Source organism: Lissotriton helveticus, chromosome 4_1 (genome assembly GCF_964261635.1).
Source record: "Lissotriton helveticus chromosome 4_1, aLisHel1.1, whole genome shotgun sequence".
NCBI classification, from domain to species: Eukaryota; Metazoa; Chordata; class Amphibia; order Caudata; family Salamandridae; genus Lissotriton; species Lissotriton helveticus.
This window is the reverse complement of record NC_136063.1, coordinates 786,589,478-786,614,372: the sequence shown is the minus strand read 5'-3', so window position 1 is coordinate 786,614,372 and position 24,895 is coordinate 786,589,478. Positions and strand designations below refer to the sequence as shown.

Below are 24,895 nucleotides of genomic sequence, written 5' to 3'. Positions count from 1 at the left end.
CAACCAATGCCCATAAGGAGGAGATGCCCCTGTGTTTGTGGCGCTCATTTTGCCACCTCTGAGTCCAGGGGTCGCACATGCAATGCCAGGGTTCTCAAGGGGCAAGGTAGGGGTAGAACCTGCGACCCCTGAAGACACCTAAACGACGAACATGGAATATGGTGCATTGGAATTAACTAAGCCTCCCAAGTCTTTAATTGTACTGAAGGAAGCCAATCCTGCGTGACTTTGGACCCAATTCACAAAGTGAGTCTGAAATTTGCTTCGGTACTGTTAATTATAGTTTCGGAGAACATTTCAGATGGTCTCTGAATTCACAAAAACTGGTGCAATTTCCCAGGAATACCCACAGGAGTAAAGATTTACACATTTAGCAAGTGGATATTTTCTAATTCATAAATGATCAGTGCATTTTATTCTCTTTTTGCACCTCCGTAGAAAGTTTTCTTTCAGGAGGTGAAACCTCTTCCCCTACACCCAGGCCAATTTTAAGAGTGTTAAGATGGATTTACACCATCCCTGACAACAGTATATTTACAACTAGTTCCAGCATGTCAAACTACCTACAAAAGATTTGCGAACATCTACAAACTTGTGAATCTGCAGATGTTCACAACTTTTTGCAGGTTGTGTCCACTAGATCAATTCTTATAAGCTGCACTCGCATTTAGAATTAAGCATTAGTGGTATAAGTGTACATCAGAGTGAATCTGATTGAGTGGACATTCTCATTTTGTGATTCACAAGTCTGCATTTAAGAACCACTAAAAGGGGCAAATAGATTGGTGAATCTATGAGGAAGTTGTGGCAGTGCAGATTCTCCTATCAAAATAAGTCAAATGTTTTTTGCCAGTGACTTTTGTAACAACCTTGGATGAGCTGGGCTTCTGTTAGAGATTACAATCGAAACACCCTTCTGTAATAGGATAAATATCTCCTGTTTTTGTTTGGCTGGGCACAAATCAACCATGTAAGCCCTCTTAGCAAGCTAGGGAGGGCGCAGCGTCTTCTACGTAGAGGCACCTCACCTTTTCATCCATCAGTGCATGGAAGTCCAGGATCTATCTAGCTAATTCCAACAGGTCAATATCTGGCTGGCCAAAAGATGTATACAACTTTTGCATGTTGATATGTTCAATAGCCATGAGAGATGTGCCAGGGGTTTGGTGCTGTTAAGTTGAGGCAGCCGTTGAACTCTTCCCTGCGGACTGTGGTCAAGCCACAGTTCTCACTTAGACAAGTTGCAAGCAAATTTTAACCTCATTGCTAATAAGAATTTTTCTGTATTAAATGTTCATCCAGCCAAGAGAATGCATGTTAATAGGAAGGTCGAATTGGTTCAGCAGATTCTCAAAACTAGTGATTTCGGCACAGGAAGGTCAACTAGGAAGGACAGAGAGAATAATAATGAGCCAAGAGCAAGCTAATGGAGGCAGACGGGACAAGGTTCATCTCATCGGAGCCCTCATCCCTGGACAGCTGCATCCCATTCCCCTCACGCCCCCTCGGCAACAGTAGTTTCCCTGTGTCTCGGAAGCATTTGTGACCCTCCCCTCCAGCTACTCCACACCCTTCCACTCAGTCCCCCTCCCAGTTCCCTGCTCTACTGTTTTATATACGCTTCAACTCTGTTTGATGGAATCTTGTTAGGCCCCCAAGATTTCAACCCAGACCAATTCACATCTCTGCTGATTTTTCGGTAGAACCAGGCTTACCCGTCCCACATACTTATCTACACTCCCCCCCCCCTTGCCCCCTTTGGTAGAAAACCACCTCGATCTGCAACCGGGCGCACCAGTACCTAGAAAGCCCTCCGGTATTTTTCAACCTGGGGGAGCCTATGGTGTTACTGGTTTTATGATTGTCCTGTACTCCTCTTATCTTGTTTGTACTTTAAAGCCTCAATTAAAATTGTTATAACAAATAAAAAGAGTAAGCTAACCTCGGAGGACAACTAGATACACCTTTCAGCTGATCCCGTGCTTCCAATCATTAATTTCTAGCCAATCCAGCAGTAACATTGCACAATTTAAAACTGTGCCCATATTGAGAGATTCAAAGGCAAATGCCTTAAAATCAGTCATCCACAAGATTGTTGTACCTAACATATGGAAAAACGATATACCCCAAACTTAGTTGTTTTAACTGAAGGCCTATCCAAAGATAAAGACACTTACAGCCAAGTGTCGCCTAAATTGACCATTTTTGTACTTTGAATATTTTGGCCTCTGGCCTACATAGTGGTTAGTCTATTTCCTCTACATATATGAAATGTAAAGGAGGTCATTAGATAAACTGAGGAGAAGAACGTTCTGTGGCTTCGCCTCTTTTATGTGCTATAGGTTCTTTTTTTTAATTTGTTTACTATAATTGTGATCATGCAGGCTTTGATGTTTTCCGATGCGCCATTGGCCTACCGGCTGGAGCACATCTCATAAAAATCTAAATTCACAATTTTGAAACTCCAAGAACTAAAGTACACAGCGAGTCTGGTTCTTAAGTGTCTCTTGGCTAAACGAAGGTATCATCATCAACACTACACCAAAGGCTTTTCTCCATCAAACGGCCCTCCCCTTACACACACAACAGTACAGTAAAACTGAATCACAGCCAGCTTCCCCCCCCCCCCCCCCCAGTTAACAGTTTTGTTCTCCCCCTCGGTATTTCCAAAACCAAATTATTCGACAGGGAATGCGAGCACGAATCCTATTTGGGACGATATACAAAGGTAGAGGTGAGGGCGAAATACCAACCCACACCCCCGGGATACCCACCCAATCAGACACCACAAAACATACCAATGTATGGCAAGTTAAGCTAGAAGATAACTCCCGGTCTGTCGTAAGATACCCTATCCACTGTGTTTGATATACGATGAGATTGTAGAATGCTTCATTATAGATAACATTCGAACACTTGCAAATGTATGTTATAATATGTTAATGATGCAGTATCAACTTGTAGCAAGAAATGTAAAATCCCAATAAACAAATTTAAACAAAAAAAAACAAAGGCTTTTCTCCATACAAAAGGTCCTTTCCTACACATGTATCTCATCAAGAAATATATAGACAAAGTTGTTCTCTTATGTTAATTTCTTACCAGTCTTGACAACGCCCTGGAACCTGCATAAATGATGCCGACAAACAACCCAGAGGAAGGGAGCCATGAACGTATTTCAGACCTGAAATATAATAAAAAAGACTTTTACGTGGAACACTCAGCACTCTATGTACCATGCAACAATATATGTTCTTCATTCAACCGTGTGATATACACCAGAATTATGCATGGTTCTCTTATGGTTTCATATGGAAAATTGCATGCAAACATTGAGATTTGTTGTCTGCCCCTCAAATGGAAGTGGGTTTGGGTGCATACACTCTCAGAGCTTGGCCTCATCAGAAATCTTGTGCATGAGGCCGGTGGAGCTATATTTAGGTTGGGAAGAAGAAAACAAGTTCTAAACACTTTATAATTGCAGGACAATGCCGGCATGTTACGGTGGAAATGGACGAGATATGAGTGCAAGAGTCTAACGTCAAGATGTAGTGCTATGTGCGGAGAAAGCTAAAATTCTGTCTTAGCTAAACATATGACTCAGTAGTGAAATACAATGGTATTGCTCAGTTTGTAAACAGTTGTAAACAGTTGTCCTGTACTATAGGGCACTAGCCCTATAAAATGGACAACCTAATAGGTCAGACAGTAGCGCTGCCAGTATGAGTCTGCTATGACATGCATACATGTGCCTCACACTGGAAAAATCGCAAGTACCTCTGTTAGTAGTACTGCGCTTCTTTGCATTTCCTCTTATTTTTTAATTAGGTGGCAAACCTGAACTCAGTCACCTAAATACTAGTTGTTAGACCTGGCACCATTGGTGTGGGTCTCTCCTGTATTTTTGCCTTTGCCTCCTGTGTTTTTGCTGTGTGTTGGACTCTGTTTTGCTGGTCTGGATGCTTTGGGCACTTTGCCACTGCTGTTCAGTGCCAAAGTGCAAGTGCTCCCTGTGTAAATTGTTATGGATTAGTGATTCCATGATTGGCCTACCTGATTTACTAGTGAGACCCTAGTACAGTGCACTGTGCGCACCCAGGGCCTGTACATCAAATGCTGCTAGTGAACTGCAGCACTGATTGTGCCACCCACAGAAGCAAGCTGTATAAAGTAACTCTGGCCTGCCATTGCAGAGCTTGTGTGCAGTCTGGTACTACCATGTAGACTTGGCAAGTGCACACACTTGCCAGTCCCTAACCTTCCCTTTTCTTACGTTAGTTATCCCTAAGGTAGGCCCGAGGTACCCCTGTGGGCAGGGTGCATTTTATGTGAAAGTTAGGGCATGCTCTGATGTGTGTGGCATGTCCTGATAGTGAAATACTGCCAATGTCGTTTTTCACCATTGCAAGGCTACCTGCTGCTATAGGATAGAATGGGGAGTTTGTTTATAACATCTCATAAACATAACTGTTCCTGGGAACAAGGTAGGGAAAGAAAGTTTGATATGTCTGAACTCAGAATGTTAAAATACATCTTTTAGTGAGGGTGATTTTTACATTCTGTGTTTAAAAATACCACTTTTTAGAAAGTAGGTATTTTCTTGCTTAGCCGTCCAGTGTGCCTCTGCTAGGTTTGTGTATTTCATGTCTGGCAGGGGCTGGGGAGAAGCAGTGACTCCAGAGAGCCTGATGAGTCAGGGCTGGGCTGAAAAGACCTGGGCTGCATTTAGAGCAGGGGGAAGGGATTTTCTTTCACCTGAATGGGCCTGGCCTGCCTTCAACAATGCTGTCTCCACCTCCTGCCAGGAAGCTGCACCAGTGAGGACAGAACTGGTTTTGGCTGGGTACACACACTCTCTGCCTTGAGAGAACAAAGGATGTTTGAGTATGAAAAGAGGAGCCCAGACTTTCAGAGCACTTCTGGGAAATCAAGAGGAACCTTTGCCAAGGAGAAGAGCTGGAGGACCGGAGGAGGAATACTGCTCCTGTGCTGTTTGCTGTCTGGGGTTGGCCTTCAGTGGCTACTTGCTGCCAAGGAAAAGAGAAAATGACTTTGCTGTTTGCTGTGTCCCCAAGGGCTTGAAACGGAACTTGCCTCCTGTTCTGAAGTCTCAGGGACACAAAATCTTCACCACCAGCTCCCCTGAACTGCCCTGCTGGAAGTTCTGTCCTGCAAGAGGTGCCTGCCATAGTTTTAGACCTCTAGCGAACTGTTCTCCGCTGGGAGCTGGAAAACCAATGCAACATTGTAAAAGTGTGACTCATCCGTACCGGTTTCCAAAGCATCGTCGGAGAAACTGTTGCAGCGCCTGCCGAGGCTCGAGAAATCGCCACACGACAAATCGGGTGCAACGATCTCCAAAGTCTGACATCACCGCACTGAATTCGACACAAGCCAGCTGTGCGGCTGCAAGAGTCTACACATCGTCGCATCGCGGCACCAAGTCTGTTGCAGCGTTGGGGGATGCAGTAAGAAACAGACACATCAACTCCCCAGGCAGTAAGAAATCGACGCATCAACTCCACTCTGGTAAGGAACAAACGCCTCAACTCCCCTGTGCCGCAGTAAGGAACCAACACATCACCTCCCCCGGAGCAAGGAACCAGCGCATCACCCTTCCTGAGAGTTAGGAACTGACGCATCACCATCCTTGCGGCCTGTTTTGTTTATTTGCGTGACGCATCCAAGGTACTTTGTGTGAAAAGTGTCGCATCTGCAATTCGCTTTGAAATGAACTATTTCTACCATATGAAAGTCATATTTTTATTACTATATAGTATATATTTTTTTTGGTTTAGATAAAGATTACTAAACTGGTGTGGTGTCTATTTCTAGTGTTTTCACTGTATTACTGTATGTGTTCACAAATGCTTTACACACTGCCTCTGAGATGAGCCTGTCTGCTCGTGCCAAGCTACCAAGGGGGTGAGGAGGGGTTATTTTAGAAGTGTATCCCCCTTACCCTGACTAGAAGCAAGGCTCCCTATTTGGACAAAGGTACCTACCTCTGCCAACTAGAGACCCCCATTTCTAACACTACTTTAGCAATAAATACACATATGGGTTTTAATCACAATGTCCTGATATATCTAAAGCCCCGGAACCAACCTTCCCTGGGTCGAGCCGAAGATTAAAGTCCCCTAGAAGGGGAATCGGGGGGGTTTCCCCGGGAGCTCTGTCAATCCTACCAGATCCCCCTGGAACACGACCCACATCTCCTTCCGAGACTCTTCTTGATTTATGTAGACATTCACAACTATTTGATTATTTTGTGGTAAACAAACCTCATAGAGATCCAGTGAACAAGGTAGTATCCAATCACTACTTGTCTCGATGATTCTTGCCCCTCTACTGCATTTATTAGAGACCATTGGCATTACTCCACCACTCAACCACCTGAGCCCCAGATTAGTTCCTCCTTTTACAAACTGCATGTACCCGCTCTGGAGGAATGAATCACCCGCCAGCCAGGTCTCCTCGAAACAAATGATTTCATTTCCCTTCCATAGTTGTGTGAGATCTGTTTTTCTTATTAAGTTCCCAAACCCATGTTAATTCCAAGAAACAAACTCAAAGCTGGCGGGTCCAGCAACTACCAAGTCTACCTGTCCACCCAGTAAAGGACACTCTCCTATATGCAATAGGTCTAAGACTCGCAGACCTATTGCATAGAGGGATTTGATCAGTCACTCTCTCTCTTGGCTGGGACGCAATAATTACCTTTAGGGTACCGCGATTATGCCCCACCACTCGGAGTCGAAACAGACTTGCCCCCCCTCCCAAATCACCAAATGTAGCTGTTCCTGATTTAAGCCGGCATGGTTTGCCAACAGAGGGGATACTGGAGGGGGAGATTCTACCTCGATTGCCTGCACTATTCTTTGTCCTAATACATTAAGCACATTACTAGCCTCTAATAACAAGTCTACAAAAACAGTAAAATTAAAGTTGACTTTAGTTACTTCTATACCTGCTTTGGATGGATGAAGGCTATGTACTCAATATCTCTTGACACTACCTCATCCAATACCTTACAGGATGAGAATATAGTAAAAATACTTGACCTGTTTAATGGCTTGAATTTCTTCACTTTTTCCCCCTTTCGGGTCACCTCCAAATACATGTAATTTACCCTTGTTTCACTACGTGTGGCGTATACCCGCTCTCGGGAAAAATCTTCTCCTGGGTGCAGAGAGACTAAAAGTTCTTGACCCTCAATATTCTTAGTGCACCTTACACACTGGAGGGAGAGCTTCCTTCCCTTGGTGCTTTGACTGGTGTGACCTCTGCTCTTAGGCCTAGGGTCCTCCTGTAATTTGATAGAACTCATCACTTATCTTTAATCCTTTTTTTAATCACTACTCCATTCTCTGCACAAGTGTGTACAAGTAACAAGAAAAATAAGGTTTGCAAAGTGGAGGAATTAGATTTACTTGAGGAAGATGTGGACACATTAATACTCACGGCAAATGACCAAAACAATGACAAACCTATTGTACATTATAAGCATACACAACAGAGACATGGATCATGGTATACTCAAGTTCTCTCATAACTCTTGTAAATTGGGAAGTATTTACAAATTAATGGGCTGATATTACATTAAAATAACCCAATTTCAGACCAAGTGGGCACCAGAAAAATAGTATTGTTCTGGTTACACATCTGATTTCAGGGCAGGAGCAGTAATAGTTAAATATACGTCACAAAAGAGGGAGACAATATTCAGTGACAACAACACCACTAGACTCTGAAAAGAAATTGTGATCCCAAGGCAGACCCGCACGTTTCAGCGATTCATGTACAGTGCTCTACTGAGGAACTGCTTGAGAGGTATGCAGACGTATTCAGTAGTAAACTAGGAAAGTAAAGGGTTTCCATCATTCAATAAGATTCAAACCAGGCACAAGGGCTGTGAAATACAAAGTGAAAGATATTTCTCTATCAGTGAGGGAACATGTTGCCAACCTTTTAAAAGGAAGGTGTAGAGTTAAATGAGTCTTTTCTTTGGCTGGCTAATGTTGTTGTTGCACATAAAAGATGGAGACTTATTTAAAATCATTGAAGAGTAAGGACTAATGCTTCTAGTCAGAGTAAGGGAGTTATGCCCTTAGACAACCCCTGCTCACCCCCTTAGTACCTTGGCACAAGCAGACAGGCTTATCTCAGAGGCAGAGTGTAAAGCATGTGTGCACACACACAGTAACACAGTGAAAACACTACAAATGGACACAACACCAGTTTAGAAAAATAGGAAATCTTTATCTAAACCAAAACAAGACCAAATGACAAAAATCCACCATAAATATGTCAAGATGTCAACAAAAATAGGTTATTCACAAAAATAAGGCTTGTAGCAAAAAATAGCTACCCCTGGGCTATTACGGTGTCATGACAGAAGACAATCCCAAAGGACTGTGCCAACCACAAGGAGCGCAACATCAGGCCCAGAGTCACACAGACCCTAAAGAACCGTTCCTTGGCAAATGATGCAAACAAAGCTGGTTCACGGCGTCTGGGAGGTGACGCTTCGTTGGCCCCGGGCAGGGTTTTTTTTTACAACCATAGGGAAAGTGAGGCACCAGTTTCCCCAGATTTTCTCCTCAGCAGAAGTTCCTCTTGATTACAGAATATAAAGTTCTGGATCCCAATATTTGTCCCACATTTTTCTTTGTTCTCTTGGGGCACAGTCTCTTAGCTCAGTCCAAGCCAGTCAGATCAGGTCTATTCATGTGCAAGCAAACTTCATATTACTCTAAATGCAGCTCAGGTCTATTGAGCCCAGCCCTGACTCATACAGGAAAGGCAGGACACATCTCAACCCCCCAGTGGCTGTCTACAGTGAATGCACATCACCAGCACCTGTCACTCAAAAGCCAGAGAGTCAATCCACAGCCCAGCAGATGCTTACGGGATGGTTAAGCAAGAAAATGCCCACTTTCTAAAAGTGGATTTTTCAAACCCACAATTTAAAAATCATCTTTACTAAAATATGGGTTATTAAATTTGAAGTTCAGAGAGCCCAAACTCCATTTCTCTGTCTTGTCCCAATGGGAAGTTATACTTGTACGATGTTACAAAGCACTGCCGGACTGAGAATGGAAATCAGCCCCCTAACACTTGAAAACCGGCCCCAACATTTCTGGCCCACTGGGAAAACAACCGGTGTCCGCTACCGCCAGCCTGGCCCGGTTACAAAGTATCTCCCATTCTGTCCTATGGGACAGATAGTCTCTCAATAGTGAAATACTGCCAATTTTGTTTTTCACTATCAGGACATGTCACACACACCAGAACATGTCCTACCTTTCACCTACACTGCACCCCGCCCAAAGGGGTACCTTGGGCCTACCTGAGGGGTGCCTTACATGAAAGAAAAGGGAAGGTTTGGGGCCTGGCAAGGGGATGCACTTGCCAGGTCGACATGGCAGTCACAACAGTGCTGTGCAGGTTTGAGAACCCTTTGGAGGGCTGCTTGTGTGAGTGGCACAACCAGTGCTGCAGGGTTGGCAGAGTATGACCAGACGTGGGTCCCTTGCTCACTTTGACACTGGATTCAAGCTAGCCTGGCTGATGATGGCTGATTAGCCAGAAACTGGTCCCAAGATGCTTGTTCCGGTCCGGGGAAGACAAGTTGGCAGGCCTACTAGCAGCATTTGATTTACAGGCCCTGGGCACACACAGTGCACTGTACTAGGGACTTGAATGTAAATCAAATAAGCCAATCATTGAAACAATAATCCATAACCACAATTTACATAGGGAGCACTTGCACTTTGGCACTGATCAGCAGTGGTAAAGTGCCCAAAGAATCTAAACCAGCAAAAACGAAATCCAGTACACAGCAAAAATACAGAAGGCAGAGGCAAAAAGACAGGGGAAAGCATGCCAAGGATGCCAGGTCTAACAGTAACATTTGGTTTGACTGTCACCCACTTCCAAAGACAAATTAAATCATTGCTACGCTCCATGGGGGTTAAAATGTCTAGTGCACTTAGCCTGAAAAATGTAACCAACGTGAACTTGAGAGAAAAGTCTTAAAATCTAGCTTGAAAAAAATTCCCTTTCTCGTTTCCGCTGTATAAGGATTTCAGCATCTCATGCATCAGGTCTTCAGACACGCTACAGGCATCACACATTGTCATGACAACATTTTAGTCTATCAATCAACAGAAGAAGACAATGACAAAGCTAAGAATCTTAAGAGACAAAAGGTTAACACTGAAAAGAAGAGTGTTTTCAGAAAAAGGGATGTTAAATACCTAGGCCACGTAGCCTCTTATAAAGGTGCTTTGCCAAGGAGAATGTATTTGATGCACATTTTCCACCCCCAAGTAACAGAACACATTCCATGTCATTTTAGGTCTTAAACAAGTGCTGCAAAGGAGATTACACATGTCTTGTTAGAAGAAAAGTTGTCATATTGTGTTTAGCTGAACCCCAGGGAGGCAGAGACCACTCTGACTTCAGAACATTCCGATGATGACATGTCAGGATTCTGAAGTGGTCAAGGGCTGATTGACAGTTGATTGTTGGCTGCACCCGGCTGGAGTAGTTGGGTTTTCCTGTATCTCTGGCTAATAAAGCACTTGGATTGCAAACCCTACGGCAGGGCTTTAATTATTACAAAGGCGATATAATAGGTATTCAGCAAAAGCCCCTAAATGTTTTAACCCACCCTTAAAATGTATCGTTTCAGTAGAAGCCAGCAAGTATGGCATTGGTACCATTTCATGACAAGTTGATTGGCAATTTTGTGCATAACACTGCGTTTGCATTTAGGACCTTGTGCCTTTCTAAGTACAACTAGTGAGTGATTGACAAAGAGACTGGCCTGTACACAGGCAGTTTATTTGGGATAACAGGTCTACCTCACAAACCCCTTGCTCTAATTTTATCTGGTTAAATTAATACAAAATGTTCAGCAAGATTGTCTTGCTTAGCTGCAAATATCAATGAGTTTCACTATGTTGCACAAAATATTCTTAGTGAAAAAGATGCATGTGTTGACTATATTCATATCTAAAATACATATGCAAAAAGACACAGGGTGTATCTGTGACGGCTGAGCTAGATAACTGTATTATTGCTAGCATGGACGCAAAGAAATGCCTCACAAATGCTTTGGCAACAAAAATAGATAACTGAATTGCATACTTAAGTTTGCAAAATTGTCTTCTTCCATTTAAAAGAAGGGTGGCCCAGAAAGAATTGTCTGCCATGAAATATACAACTATCCTGGGCAATCAAAGGCAAAATTATAAGTAGAGGATAGGCATATGGGGTCGTATTACGCATTTTCATTGTTTGCGCCAAGCGCACCTTTTAAAAGGTGAACCAGGCGTACACAATGAAAATACGCCTTATGACGATGAATGCGCTGCCCCAGGGCAGCCGCAAACTCGTGCTGCCCTGGCAGTGCCTTCATGTGAAAACACGGTGTAGCTGCTTGCAGTCCCTCTGTGTTTTTAGAGTGCATGCGGAAACCCCCCTGCACTTTTGAAGGGGATTAGAGATCCCTTTGCAGGTGGGTGCAGTTAGTGTCTGCACCCGCCTGCAAGGGGATGTGTGGGGGTTCCATAGGACCCCCTTTTCCCCCTCCAGAGGGCTGCTCTGAGGGGCGCACAAAGAAGCTCTCAGGGGGCGCACTCACAGTGCGTGACCTAGAAGGTGGTGCACCGAGTGTGCCCCCTGAGAGCTTCTTTGCTTCTGTGCCCGGGACTGTAACATGGTTCGGGTGCTTCACAGGCAGAGGAATTTCCTCATTTGCCTAGAACACACCCCCTATGCAAATGAGGGAACGCCCCCTGAAGGTAGCGCTGGAGCTTTAAGTGCGCCTGTGCTATCAGTATTACTGAACGAGAAGCACAAGCGTCTGCGCCCCCTTCTGCAATACCAAAGTGCTTCGGGGGCACGCAAAGCAGGCGCAAACGCCTGTTGCGCCCCGGGGCACATACTGTAATACAGCCTCTGAAGCCTCTGAATGTTTAAACTAACTCTACCTAGCGATGTACAACAAAAGATGATGTCTCAGGCACATTTTGGTCATGTTTGTAGAAAACTAACAGCGCAAAGGTAAAGACAAATGTTTTGTAGGCCAGGTAAGGCTAAAGGTGTAGAATTAATTATTTAAAATGTCATCGTTTGTCGCCCATTAGGCAAGACTTGGTTCAGTACACTCATAAGAAGAGTCTTGCCGGTGGCAGTGGCAGGCTCTATCCGCTCGCGCTCTGTGTTCTGAAAGTACCACACTGTTTCTAGCGCTGATTCCTAGCGGTGCATTTTAACTTTTACTTTTAGCGACTAAGGCTAATTTTAAAGTGTTTTTGTGTGCTGAAATTACTTGTGTGTAACTCACTTGCTTGCCGACTCCCGCCCCGTTCCGCCGCGTCCATTTCTGGGCGTTTGCTGCGGAGGGCGAGGAGGAGCCTACCACTTCCGGGCTCGGGCGGCAAAGTCAGCGTTCTAGTTTCCCCTACGGCCTATAAATGTGTGTTGGCCAGCGACCGCGCAGCGGACGCGTGCAGCGGGCGCGCCGGAAGCGCGCCGAAGTCGAGCCAAAGTCCAGCCCGTCTGCGCCCGTCCGCGGCCGGACGGGGCGCGGGGCCAGGGACCCTGATCTTACATCATCCCCCACTCTACGCTATGATAGAGAGGAGCTGCTTGCTCTGCGTCCTGAACTCTCCCTTAACTGCATGCACTCCATGGAGGTGCTATCAATACATGCTTGCCCGCATTGTGCTTTTAAACTCCTCAACCCTTTACTGGCCGCTCCTGTAAATAGGCAGGCCAAAGCAGGACTGATCAATTGCCGCTCTCTCGGTAAGCACAGTCTCCAAATCTACCATCTACTCGAGGACGAGGAACTCGATATTCTGTTTCTTACCGAGACGTGGCTGGGTGAACTCCCCGATCCAGACATCATAGAGGCTCTGCCCCCTGGCTGTTCCCTTGCTAGACTCGATAGGAAGGATGGCAGGGGGGGGGGTATTGCTATTGCCACGAGGGCTACTATGCAATGCACCCTAACGCCTTTGAATATTGATCACTGTGAAGCTGGTGAATTCACGATAAACTTGGGACCGCAAACCTCCCTCTCCGGCATCCTTGTGTACAGACCTCCGGGTAGGATGCATGATTTTATTGCCAGCTTGCTGGAGGCCACTGCTCACCATGCGATCAGGAAAAAGAGCTTCCTTGTGCTGGGCGATATGAATGCCCACTTTGATGATCCCTTAGATAGAGAGGCGAGCGACATTAGGGCCGCACTCCACTCTCTACAGCTTGATATCATAAATCAGGACCCCACTCACAGACAAGGTCACCTCCTGGACCCTATTTTCGGTAACCACGCGAGATTACAATCCTCTACACCGATCCCGGTCCCTTGGTCCGATCATTTTTTCATACCGTTTGCCATTCTGCTCTCTGAGGTTGACTCTAAGAAAGAATCTGAGCAGCGGTACCCGCGGCGGAAGTGGAAATCCTTCTCTCAGGCTGCCTTCAATGAACATCTCATAGGAGGTGGTCCGTTAGGAGGCACGGACTGTGACACTGCATACAGCCACCTACAATCCCGCATCTTAGGCGCCCTTGATAAAACCGCCCCCATCCGGAATGGCAATAATCCCAAAAATATGAGGAAAACCTCTTCGTGGTACACTCCTGAACTCCAGACACTCAAATCTGCCTGTAAAAAGCTGGAGCGTGTATGGCGTGTTAATTTCTGCCCATTGATGAAGACAAAATATAAAAAAATGCAGAGGGAGTACTACAGAAAAGTTCGCCTCTCCAAAGCCGCCCACTACAAAAATCGGATCGATGAGGCAGAGAACTCCTCGAGAGAGCTTTTTAAAATCTTTAAGGAGATCTCTGTACTTTCGTCTGATAATACGTCTCCCAGTGACTCTGTAGACACCTGCAATCGGATTGCGAGATACTTTGCGGGAAAGATCTCGGACATCTATGCAAGCTTCTCTGGTAACCTCACCACCACCCATGACCTCGGGGTAAATAGCGAGGTTAGCCACACGGAGTTATGTTTGCACAGTTTCCTGGTCCCTCCTCCGGAGGTATTGGTAAACGTGTGCCAAAGTGTCAAATCGGGCTCTCCTCGTGACCCTGCTCCTCCTAAGGTTCTGATAGCCAGTCTGGAAGTACTCGAGCCCCATTTTAGGCACATCATCCAACTCTCGTTTTCTTCGGCTTCCCTCCCGGGAGACTGGAAGAAGGCCATAGTGTTGCCTATAAAAAAGAAACCTAACATTAGCCAGGACATACTAGAGAACCTAAGACCCATCTCCCTCTTGCCTTTCCTTGCTAAAGTGACCGAAAAACTGGCTAATATACAGCTCATGGACCATCTTGAGGCTAACCAGGCACTTCACAGCTCCCAATCTGGCTTTCGAAAACACTATTCGACTGAGACGGCCCTCCTGCGAGCGACCGAGACTCTGCGGATTGGTGCAGATGAAGGGCACACTATGGCTCTCATTATGCTGGACCTCAGCGCTGCCTTCGACACTGTGGCTCACTCCATCCTGCTACGGTGTCTGAGCAGTGCTGGGGTCACCAAGGCGGCTTTGGGCTGGCTTAAGGCCTTCCTCTCTGACCGCAGTTTTCAGGTCCAGAGAGGCACGTTTCTCTCTGACAGCATAGCCTTAGAACAGGGGGTGCCCCAGGGCTCTGCCCTGAGCCCCACCCTGTTCAACCTTTATATGGCTCCATTAGCAGAGGTAGTCCAATCATACGGCATAGAATTAGTATCCTATGCCGATGATACCCAACTGCTCATCTCCCTATCACAGTCACCCACGTTAGCTGCGGCCAATTTTAAAGCCTGCATGCAGGCGCTTGCAGGCTGGATGAACCAACACTGCCTGAAGCTTAATGGCTCTAAAACTGAGGTGCTAGTGATAGGGGGAAAGGATGCCAGCTGGACTCAGGACTGGTGGCCCCCATGCCTTGGCCCTACGCCTATCCCTGGCAGGGAGGCTAAAAACCTGGGAGTCTGGGTGGATCCGAAACTGTCCTTTGAGAGCCACGTCAACAAAATAGCAGGGAAGTGCTTTGGGATAATGAAGACCCTTAACCGCACCCTGGACCTCCTGCCCCTGGAGGCCAGACGGACCATGACCCAAGCATTAGTTACCTCCCGCATTGACTATGCGAATGTACTGCTATTGGGGACTACTGAGAAAAACATTAGGCGGCTCCAGGTGCTACAAAACACTGCAGCACGGCTAGTTCTCAGACTCCCCAAAAGAACGCCGTCAAAACCCACTCTGTCTGCCTTGCATTGGCTTCCTATAAAAAAAAGGATCCTGTTCAAGGCATTGCTGTTCTGCTACAGGATTACCGTTTCAAAAGCCCCTGATTATCTGAAGGACTTAGCCATCCCCTACCAGCCCACCAGAGCACTTCGCTCTTTGGGCATGGGCCTTCTGAAGGTACCTCGTATTAAGAAGGCCAGAATGGGTGGTCGCTCCTTCCGAGTGCTGGCAGCCAATCAATGGAACAGTCTTCCCATCGACATTAGGCTGGCCACGACCGAAACGGTATTTAGGAAGCTTTTAAAAACTTACCTGTTCACTCAGTAGCCTCGGATGTGGCTTGCTCCGTCACTCTCTCCACAGCGCGGGGACACGCCGGGATGGCGTCACCAGTGCGCTTTATAAGCCCCTTTATTATTATTATTATTATAAAACACCTTTAGAACTCACAGAAATACTCAACTATCTTGGCACATGCAAGGAATAGAATTCATGGAATCGTTCAACGAATCCATACCAGAACACACATATATAAATACAATAACAGATTATTATTATAGATAGTTTGAATAAAAGTTTTTAAGCGAACCCAATACTTTACAAAGTCATCAAATTCCCTAAAGACTTTGTTGACAAAGTGGATTTTTCAGCAAAGATTATCAGCGACAATGGTGTACAATTCAGTTCTAATAAAATTGAAACTTTCTCGTGATTTCAAGAATTCAACACAAATGTACAACTTTATGTAACTAAAAAGTCAACGGGCAAGCCAAGAAAATAACCGCACTGTTAAAACATTCATCGAGTGGGCCAATCTTTTGGATGTAAAATGATAGGAGCATTACAAAACATAGCACGAGCAAACAAAACAGCCCCCCACATTCTCACCAAAAAATCTCCATTCTTCCTACTAAGAGGGAGACAAGCTTCTTCCACAACACATCGACCCTAAGTGCATATATGGAGAGAATGTAATATTACACTAAAAGACATATCTAGAATAAAAGAAACTGTTTGTGAAACATCAGAAATAAGACAAAAGAAGTGTTATGACAAAGAACCCAAGTGTAAAAGAATTCAAATAAGTAGTGAGGACTGGATCACAATTAGAAACCAACTTTTTAACGATAGTAAAGATAAAACAAATACTACCGACCATGCCAAGTATATAAAGTGGGAAACATACAGAGAAACAGAAATGGTATAATATAAACACAGTATGTAAGAGCAAAGAATAAAACACGAAACAGATTGGGAAAACACCATAGCTGACCCAGATTTACTTGTACTTCTGGTAAGTGTCCCACCTTGCCCTGAAAGTATAGTATATAGTACATCCAGAATAGCTGAATTGAAGGAAAGCAGGCTGAGCTAGGGTAGGTCAACCAGAAGTAGAAGTGGGATGGAGAAAGAACAACTGGTGGAGACCGGAAATGGGGTGAAGGAAATAAATAAAAGGGCAGAGTCAGGGCAGGGAAAGAAGACCAGCAGAAAAGCAGAGGTGGGTCGGACAAGGATGACTAGGAGACCAATTGAGGTGAGTTGAAGAAGAAACATCAAAGCAGTATGATGGTAGACCACAAGAAGTGAGACGGAAAGACCGAAGGTAAAATTCAGGCAGACGGAGGAGGGGAGCTGAGGGCAAAAGCAAAGTGAGAGATGAAGAATACCAGATTAACAACCCTGGACCAGTTAAAGGAGGGAGAATATCACATTCCACAACTCAGGTATTTTCAGGAGAGGAGTGCGTTTTTTTTCCACTGCCAATGTCCACATGCTACAGACAAGTAGTGAAAAAATGCTGAGTTAAAATACAGCACTCCTTTTCTTAGCTTCTGTGTGTTCTCCACCTGGGCTTCAAAAGTGTGTTGATGGCAACAGTAATTGAAAGGGAGCTGTGAGGCAATTCCCCTTTCTTATTTACTTTCTCAGGAACAATAAGATACACCTTGAGGCACAGACGTGACTGGTGATCACAGGGTGTTCTGGGCACTAGTAATATTGGCTAGTACTGGCTTACTATTTTGTTTGAAGGGAAAACTAGGTTACTCCAGGAGGTTGCTGAACCTACCCTGTCACCTATCAACTGAGAAGAGATGACAGAGAATTCTCTAAGGTCTATCAAATCTTCCTTGCCCTAACTTCTGTTACTGGTGACAGTATCCTACATTGTATTCAAGCAGAACCTGGCGTCATTGCCATGAAGAATCAAGATGAATACCTTGTACCACATGGTGCACTTGAGAAGTAATGAGGTTGCGCGGGGGTTCCTGAATGGTGATTCTTACATGGAGTTTATCCAGGAATAAAGTGAGTCTTCAAGCTAAAATGCCTTACTTCTCAATTTTATTTTGCATTTGAAATCTTACATGGTGTCCAACTTGCCTACTTAAACCTTGCAACATTTCAAATATAGTTGTCGGAGCCTTGCACTAATAAATTCAAAGGGTCGATGTACAGGATCGGGACCATGTGAGTCCCAGAGTACAAGGGCCCTTAAACAAATAAAGAAAACCTTTGCAGGTCAAATCAGAAAGGTTTATTCAAAGTTTAAGAATCATTACAACGGGCAAAAAGTAGTAAGCACTGAAGCAGACTCAAATCAGCATCACTATTGCATAAAAATAAAGCCAATTGCAAGCGGTCATGTTTTTTGCCTTAGGACGAAACAAGTAAATACATTTTATGCATTAGAAAATATCACAGTAAAATATATCCCACTTCATCTATTTTATGAAAAAGCAAAAACAGAGAAAAAAAACATGCACTTAGGAAACTTGTTTGTGCAGTTTTAAAAAGCTACATTTCTTTAGCAACTTTAAAATGGATGTCAGTGCCAGCAGGCTGAGGCCCAGTAAATTACATTTTCAGACTAGCTATGCAAACTGAAATACACATAACATACAGTTTCTAATTAATAAAAATGCTGTATCAGGTCTCCCCTCTTATGATTTTGGAAATCACAAACTATACTTCTCTATGCTACAACAATTCACCCATAACTTTTGGTTTCTTCAACTTTGTCTTCTCTACAGCACTCATTTAATCATAGACACAGGCTTTGATGTCACCAAGAACAAAATCTTCCCTCTTTCTTTTTTTGGTCATCTTCTTCTCACCATAATCAAATGTGAAATCTTCCTAAAAACAGATAACTATCAAATGTTTTGATAAAAGAAATAGACGAATTAGACTAAGAATAATTATAATAGTAGGGCGCAGTATCTTCTCTATTAAACCACCACCAACATTGCCGAACCATTCACGCATCTTTGAAATTCTTTTTCCAATCATTCTGAACCATGAACCAGTTGCTTCCCATGCCTGTCTTTCCCATGATTTTAGCTGCATTTGAAATATTCGTTCTATTATTACTATACTTCTTAATCAGGATGCTATTATCAGACACAAATGTACAATACTGCTGAACCTTTATTACACGCCACACATCACCTTCAATGGCGAGAAGAATATGTAAAGCAAGATGATTCTCAATCCCCATTGCACAAATGGCTATAATTTCCTCATTAATTTTAGTTAGTGTATCTGCGGTATTAGCAGTCAAACGATCCACTAAAGGCAGTTTTCTAATCTTCACACACCAATAGGGGGAATCAACACACTAAATATATCCATGAGGTCTAGGCCAAACCCCTCGTTTCACTGTTTTAAAACTTGTTTCACTCATTTCATTCATCTCACCTACAATGCTAGACCCTTGGAAAGACTAACGCAAGACAGCTGGAACATACACGTTTACTTGGAATGTTAAAATAAGCTCTTTAACACGGCCATTGTAAATGATCCTAAATAGAGTGTCATCTCCTAATCATTGTGAACTATATATTTATAACTACACTCATGTGTCCCAATCACCTCTAAAGTTTCCCATTCATCATGTTTCTCATGCATCATGAATACATCTCTTTTCTTCTCCTGATCAATTCTAAGTCTAGGATATACCTGTGAATTTTAACATCTCCTCTCTGGTTCTTCCTGTAATTGAATCTCATTTACCGCTGCAGCATTCCTACTTATTTTCACTCTCATTTCATTAAATGCTCTATAAATGTACGCTTTACATCAGTCAACTTCCACACACTCTTCTCAGTAGTTTGATTAAAACTTTGGCTAGATAGCATACTATGTTTATTTTGTTTATTAGCAGAAGACAAATTCTTAATTTCAGGCAATTCATCAAAAGGTAACTCATAATCCACTTCATACTCCTCCAGTAGATGATGTTCGAATATAATTGGCAAATAGACGCTGCAAGAAATACCATAACTGAGAGGAGGCTGCAAATATGGTACTCCCTCTGAAACAAAAGTATGCAGATAAGTACATATGTAACAGTATGTAACATTCATTATCACCTGATATTTTGTAAACAAATTAATACAAGTATTTCCCTAAATTTACCAAGAGAAACATCTTTATGATCTAATCTACTATCTCTTATAACCTATCTCTTATAACATTACTATATAATGAATCATTTTTATCTTCAGAGGTATGTCCAATCGGACTGTATAGACTCACTAGCACATCAATATTAACCATATGAAAATCCTAAAAACTATCTTTAAAGCCAAGCAAAATGTTTGTTTTCAAGTAGCCTTCTTGTTGCTATAAAAATTTTCTCAAACAAAAACTACATTTCTAAACAGAGTGAAAAAGTTTTAAAAAATTAAGTTTTTCAAAAATGTTAAAAATGTGATGCAAGTAATTTCAATTTTCAAAAATAAAGTGATGCATGCAGATACCGGCATGTAATTCAGCAGTTCAGTTCGTGAAGTTCAAAGAAGAATCAAACTATCTTCAGCTGGGTATCCAAGGTACAAAATATTTTTTTGCAAATGCAAGCATAGCTATTAAAAGAAAGAGCATAAACAAAAATCTCAAAATAAAACTCTAAGATAGTTATGCAGCCACACTATGAAAAAATCAAAAAAGTTTATTTTCAAACATAAAAAATTCAGTTCTGTCACTTCATCAGGAAATTATTCAATGCTGATCACCTTTTTCAAATCGTGTCTATGCTTGGAGGCTCTTCCAACAGGAATTTGTAGTCTCTTAGATCAATGTCTTCTAGTTAATATTTGCCAAATATGCCCATTAAGGAACTGCATACTTCTTGTTTCGCACCCTTACCCTTGGTGATCTCATAACTTCAGGCTTTTGAGAACCTCTTCCATTTAGATCCGTCACAGTTGCAGCAGATTCTTCTCCAATTTATTCAGATTGTCAACTCTTTGCAACACTCTTTCCTCTTTTCTCACACTTTCTGAGCAATCAACTTGTATCAAGCGTCCATCTTAAGCCAGATTTGTTCCAATTGTCTCCTTTTCACTAATTTATGTTTAATGATTAGCACAACTTTCAACTTGAACAGCTTGAATTTCTGTAGGGGTTTTCAGAGTTCAAGTTTTTGAAGTTTGATTTTCTTTTTGTTCTTTTTGAACTTTGTGTTCTTCTTGAATACTATGTCCTCCCCCCTTCTGGATCTACGTAGTTAACTAGAGAACTAAAGCAAAACTCAGAATTAGTGGTTTGTATCACCACTTCTTCATCAATAGTCTTCACTCCCTGCTTGTGAGATGCATGGATACAATGTGGCAAACCTCTACACTTTACAGCAGTGTTTGTCACCAAGATCACTTGGTAAGAGCCTTTCCATCAAGGCTCTAAACAGGTTTTATTAACATGTTTCTTAACCACGGCTTAATCACTAGACTCTAGGGGGCATATGAATCATCCGTTTTTTAGCCGCAAACACTGCAATTCACGAAAAAGCAGCGTTTGAGACTAAAAATTCGGAAAACGCGATGTATGAGTAAAATCGCTTCGCAAAATTAAGGAATCTCTAAATTTGCGATTCCTTAATTTTGCGTCAGCATTTAAAGAATCGCAAATTGCGATTCCTTAAATGCTATGTATGAAGCACCCAAGTTGTGCGATTTTGCATTAAGAAATCGCAAATTACCACCAACTTGAAGTTGGTGGTAATTTGCGATTTCTTTCACAAATGCACTTTTTGGCATTTGTAAAGGTGCCATGTGGCGCACATACATGCCCTTAGAGCATGTATGTGCGCCATATGCACACACATGTTCATTTTAGGGGTGCATCAGGGTGTCCTTATGACACCCTTGAAATTATTCTCAATTTACGATTCTCAAATTGAGAATTGCAAATTGAGAAGGACTTCCCAATCATTCCTATGTGCCTCCTGGCCCATAGAAATGAATGGGAAGGTATTCCTTAATTGCGATTTCACAATTTGCTAACTGCAATTACGGAATATTAAGAATTCGCAAAAGAATTGCGAATTTTTCAATACATCCCATTTTGCAATTCTCAAATAGCGATACTCAGAAAATCGCTATTTGAGAATCGCAAACACGGATGTTGATACATCTGCCCCTAGGTCATGACAGGGTTCTGCACTTGCTGAAGGTGTGGCCAAATTTACCTATCAACCTAGTGAAAGATAGAGCATACTAAAACAGCCAAACCCTTGGAGTAACCCAGAACCAGAACACTAGATATTCACAAGTGCAGCTAAAGGAATACCAGCAATTCTCAGAGCTAGCCCCATTAAGTCTTCATAGGTGACAAGCCAATAGTCTTGTTGGGTGTGCTCCTCATACTCAACAGAACTAAGGTAAGTGCATCTGGCCATTTCAATGTTGACGAGGCACATACTTAAGTCAGATTTACTTTCAGGATACCATTGGCTCTCTACAATTCTGATGCTTCTGGATTTTATCCACAATGGAATTTCTGCTCCAATTTCAGTGCTATGCAAAGGATTCCCAGTACTTAATTTTTTTAATGAGTTTCTTTATCTGACTTTAAAGAAGTTGGCAAACCGAATCTAGGAATGAATTCCCTCAATAAAAGCTTGGCTAAAGCTTGCGAGTTACGTAAGCCTCAACTCACTAAGAAAAAAAGACAATCAACAAAAGATTGTTATAAGCGGGTTTCTCTATAAAATCTATTTTCAATCTTGTGAAAGGACTTTCTGACTTTCCCATGTGACTCATGGTCACATTTATCCCACTGCAGATGTTTACCTGTTCACGGGTGACACATCTCTGACACGGAGTCTCTGCTAAAATTCTGAAATGGGGACAAAATTAATATTTTTTTATAGACTGACAACATAATGTCTCATCCCACATGTGTAGACACATGAATGAATCTTGCCACCTGCAACAAAATGGAATCAGGCAGTACAAATCTCTTATCACTGACATCCAAATAGCATTTTTGCCTTCTGTACATCCTGGTTTCTCCCATCTTTTCTTTTCACCCTCTGGCGCTTTATTTGGTAGTTCCCTCAACTCCTTAATTGATTGAGCTGGCATTGACAGAAAATGTTTGACATTTTGATTTTTCATTGGTTTCTAATGGAACTAGAAACAAAAGCACAGGACTTCACAGTCTCCTCAGCAAAATTATTGCCTACTGAAACTCCAGATTGTTTGAACACCTCCAAGACACGAGGACCGCAGAGAAAAGAAGTTGGAAAAAGGCACACACACGTGTCTCTGAGGACCAGCATGGACTGTATTGCTGTCCTAAACGTATTCCTGCTGTTGGGAGGATTGTTCCCATTTTGACAGTGTATTGGCGTTTGAGCTTCATCACATACCAGAGTGACCAGCACCAATTATCCCACTCAACCTCTCTGGCGTGGATGCTGGTTTGGAAGTATCACCACTACTTACAGCCTCTGTTACTCTATTAAAATTATTCTTCGTACCCGATCCTTTTTTCTGAAACCCGACCGGGTTGGAATTATCACCGGTACAGGGATTCTACACACCCTCGACTTTACCTTTAGCCCTGAAGAGTCGGAGTACATTGTTTCTCTGACGAAACACATGTTGGCTGGTTGTTTTTTGTGTTGGGACGTAAAAGAAAAAGAAACCAAGAAACCTACGTGGAATATTGTCCCAAATGTGTTTGAATTACCTTTACACTATGTAATTTTACTCTGTACCTGTGCACAGGACTGTTGCTATTGTTGTGTGTGGTTGGTCTTTCCGCCACAAAGTAAGGGGTTAGTATGGTCGCCCCTTTCCTGTGAGCACCGTAACCAATAAGCTTATGTCCAACTGACCTACGTCAATTTGCAGAGCGCCTTCAGCTCCTATATACTAAAGCCCTAGTCTTTGGCACCTACTGAAACTGTTGTCTCTACTCTTGTGCGAGGCATATTTAACGAAAGCAGTTTTCTTTAGAATTGTAGGATCTCTAACAAATCCAGAATTTGTGGTGCATTCCCAATAGGTGTACCAGCAGATGTCAATACACCTCTTTGTGACCACAATTTGCCAACGACATGGACCACTCCAAAATCATACTGGTTATCTGTACAGCTTGTAATGCTCAATCCATTGGACACACAGCATACTTTTGTAACTGCTATCAATTCTGCCACTGTGCTGAAGTTACATTACACAAGTATGATGCTTCCACAATATACACTGTTGTGTAGAGGGCATATGCTGCTCGAAGAGTTCCATAATGGCTTCTTAGACCAGAACTACCTACAAATAAAATTCAACCAGCCAATTTAAGTGGTACATCTTAAATATCTGGTCTTGGATTGGTGCACAATTATGTCACAGTAATACAATCATGGTCACTTTCATCTATTTCATCCTCAAGGTCCTTCTTGGACAATGCAGAATTATTGCAGGATTCAGGGTATGCATCATTTAATTGAAAGGTTCTAATTAGTTAAGCGACTGTTTGTAAAATGCAGAGTACGTGTACGAGTCAGTAATGTTTCAACTGAATGTGGAACCAGACCAATAAATGTGTGCCCCAACACAATCGTCTCACTTTGAACAATTGCCAAACGAGTTGCTGGAATTCTCTTCATGCACCAGAGTGGGTGGCAGCCTCTGGATCTAATGTAACAGAAAAATATGTAATGGCCCACTCCGCTTGACCATGTTGTTAAGTCAAATGAGAAAGCACACACCATTCTCTTAAATGACAAAATAAATAAAAATCTTTCTCGTAATTTAGCATTACTGGAGCAGGAGTGCTAAACAAACCATGTCTGTGCTTTAGGAAAGCTTTGGTACATTCATTGTCCCATTGCATTGGGTTCCTTATATCACTGTGAATCAGCTTTTCTAGAGGGTTTGTAATCAGAGAAAGTATGGTACCCACTGGTGACAGTAGCCAACCATCCCAACAGATATTCTCACTTATCTCTGTGCTGTTGTTGTGTTCATTTTGAGTCATAGAAATGCATTCTTTGGACACTTTCCTTACTCCCTTCACAGTTTGGTGCCCCAAATAAATCATTTCCTCTTGACCTTATTGTAATTTCACTGAAGATAATTTATGCCCACTTTCGGCCAAATAATTCAACATAACAATTTTGTCAAGTATGTAGCCTTTTCTCCTTTTGGCTGCGACCAACATGTCGCTAATATATTGGACTAACACTGAGTCACAGAACAAATTTAGTCTTTACAAATCCTTCTTCAGAATTTGGGAGAGAATAAAGGATTTTACATTTACCACTGTAGAATTCTGAATAATGCTTGATATAAATCTATGACAATAAATGACTCAGCTTCTGTGGTAATCTG

At 42.8% G+C, this 24,895-nt stretch overlaps 1 protein-coding gene across 3 annotated transcripts in view; it reads right to left on the bottom strand.

Annotated features, from left to right (window-relative positions):
- The window catches only part of SLC35D4 (solute carrier family 35 member D4), a 570,185-nt gene that overhangs the window by 397,351 nt on the left and 147,939 nt on the right, over positions 1 to 24,895 (bottom strand). For all 3 annotated transcript variants that reach the window (XR_013610546.1, XR_013610545.1, XM_078687423.1), the window contains one exon: positions 3,103 to 3,184. Coding sequence is in view for 1 of the 3 variants with exons in the window: in XM_078687423.1 (XP_078543549.1) it covers positions 3,103 to 3,184 (82 nt within the window). In the remaining 2 variants the exon portion in view is untranslated. The remainder of the gene's footprint in view (positions 1 to 3,102; positions 3,185 to 24,895) is intronic.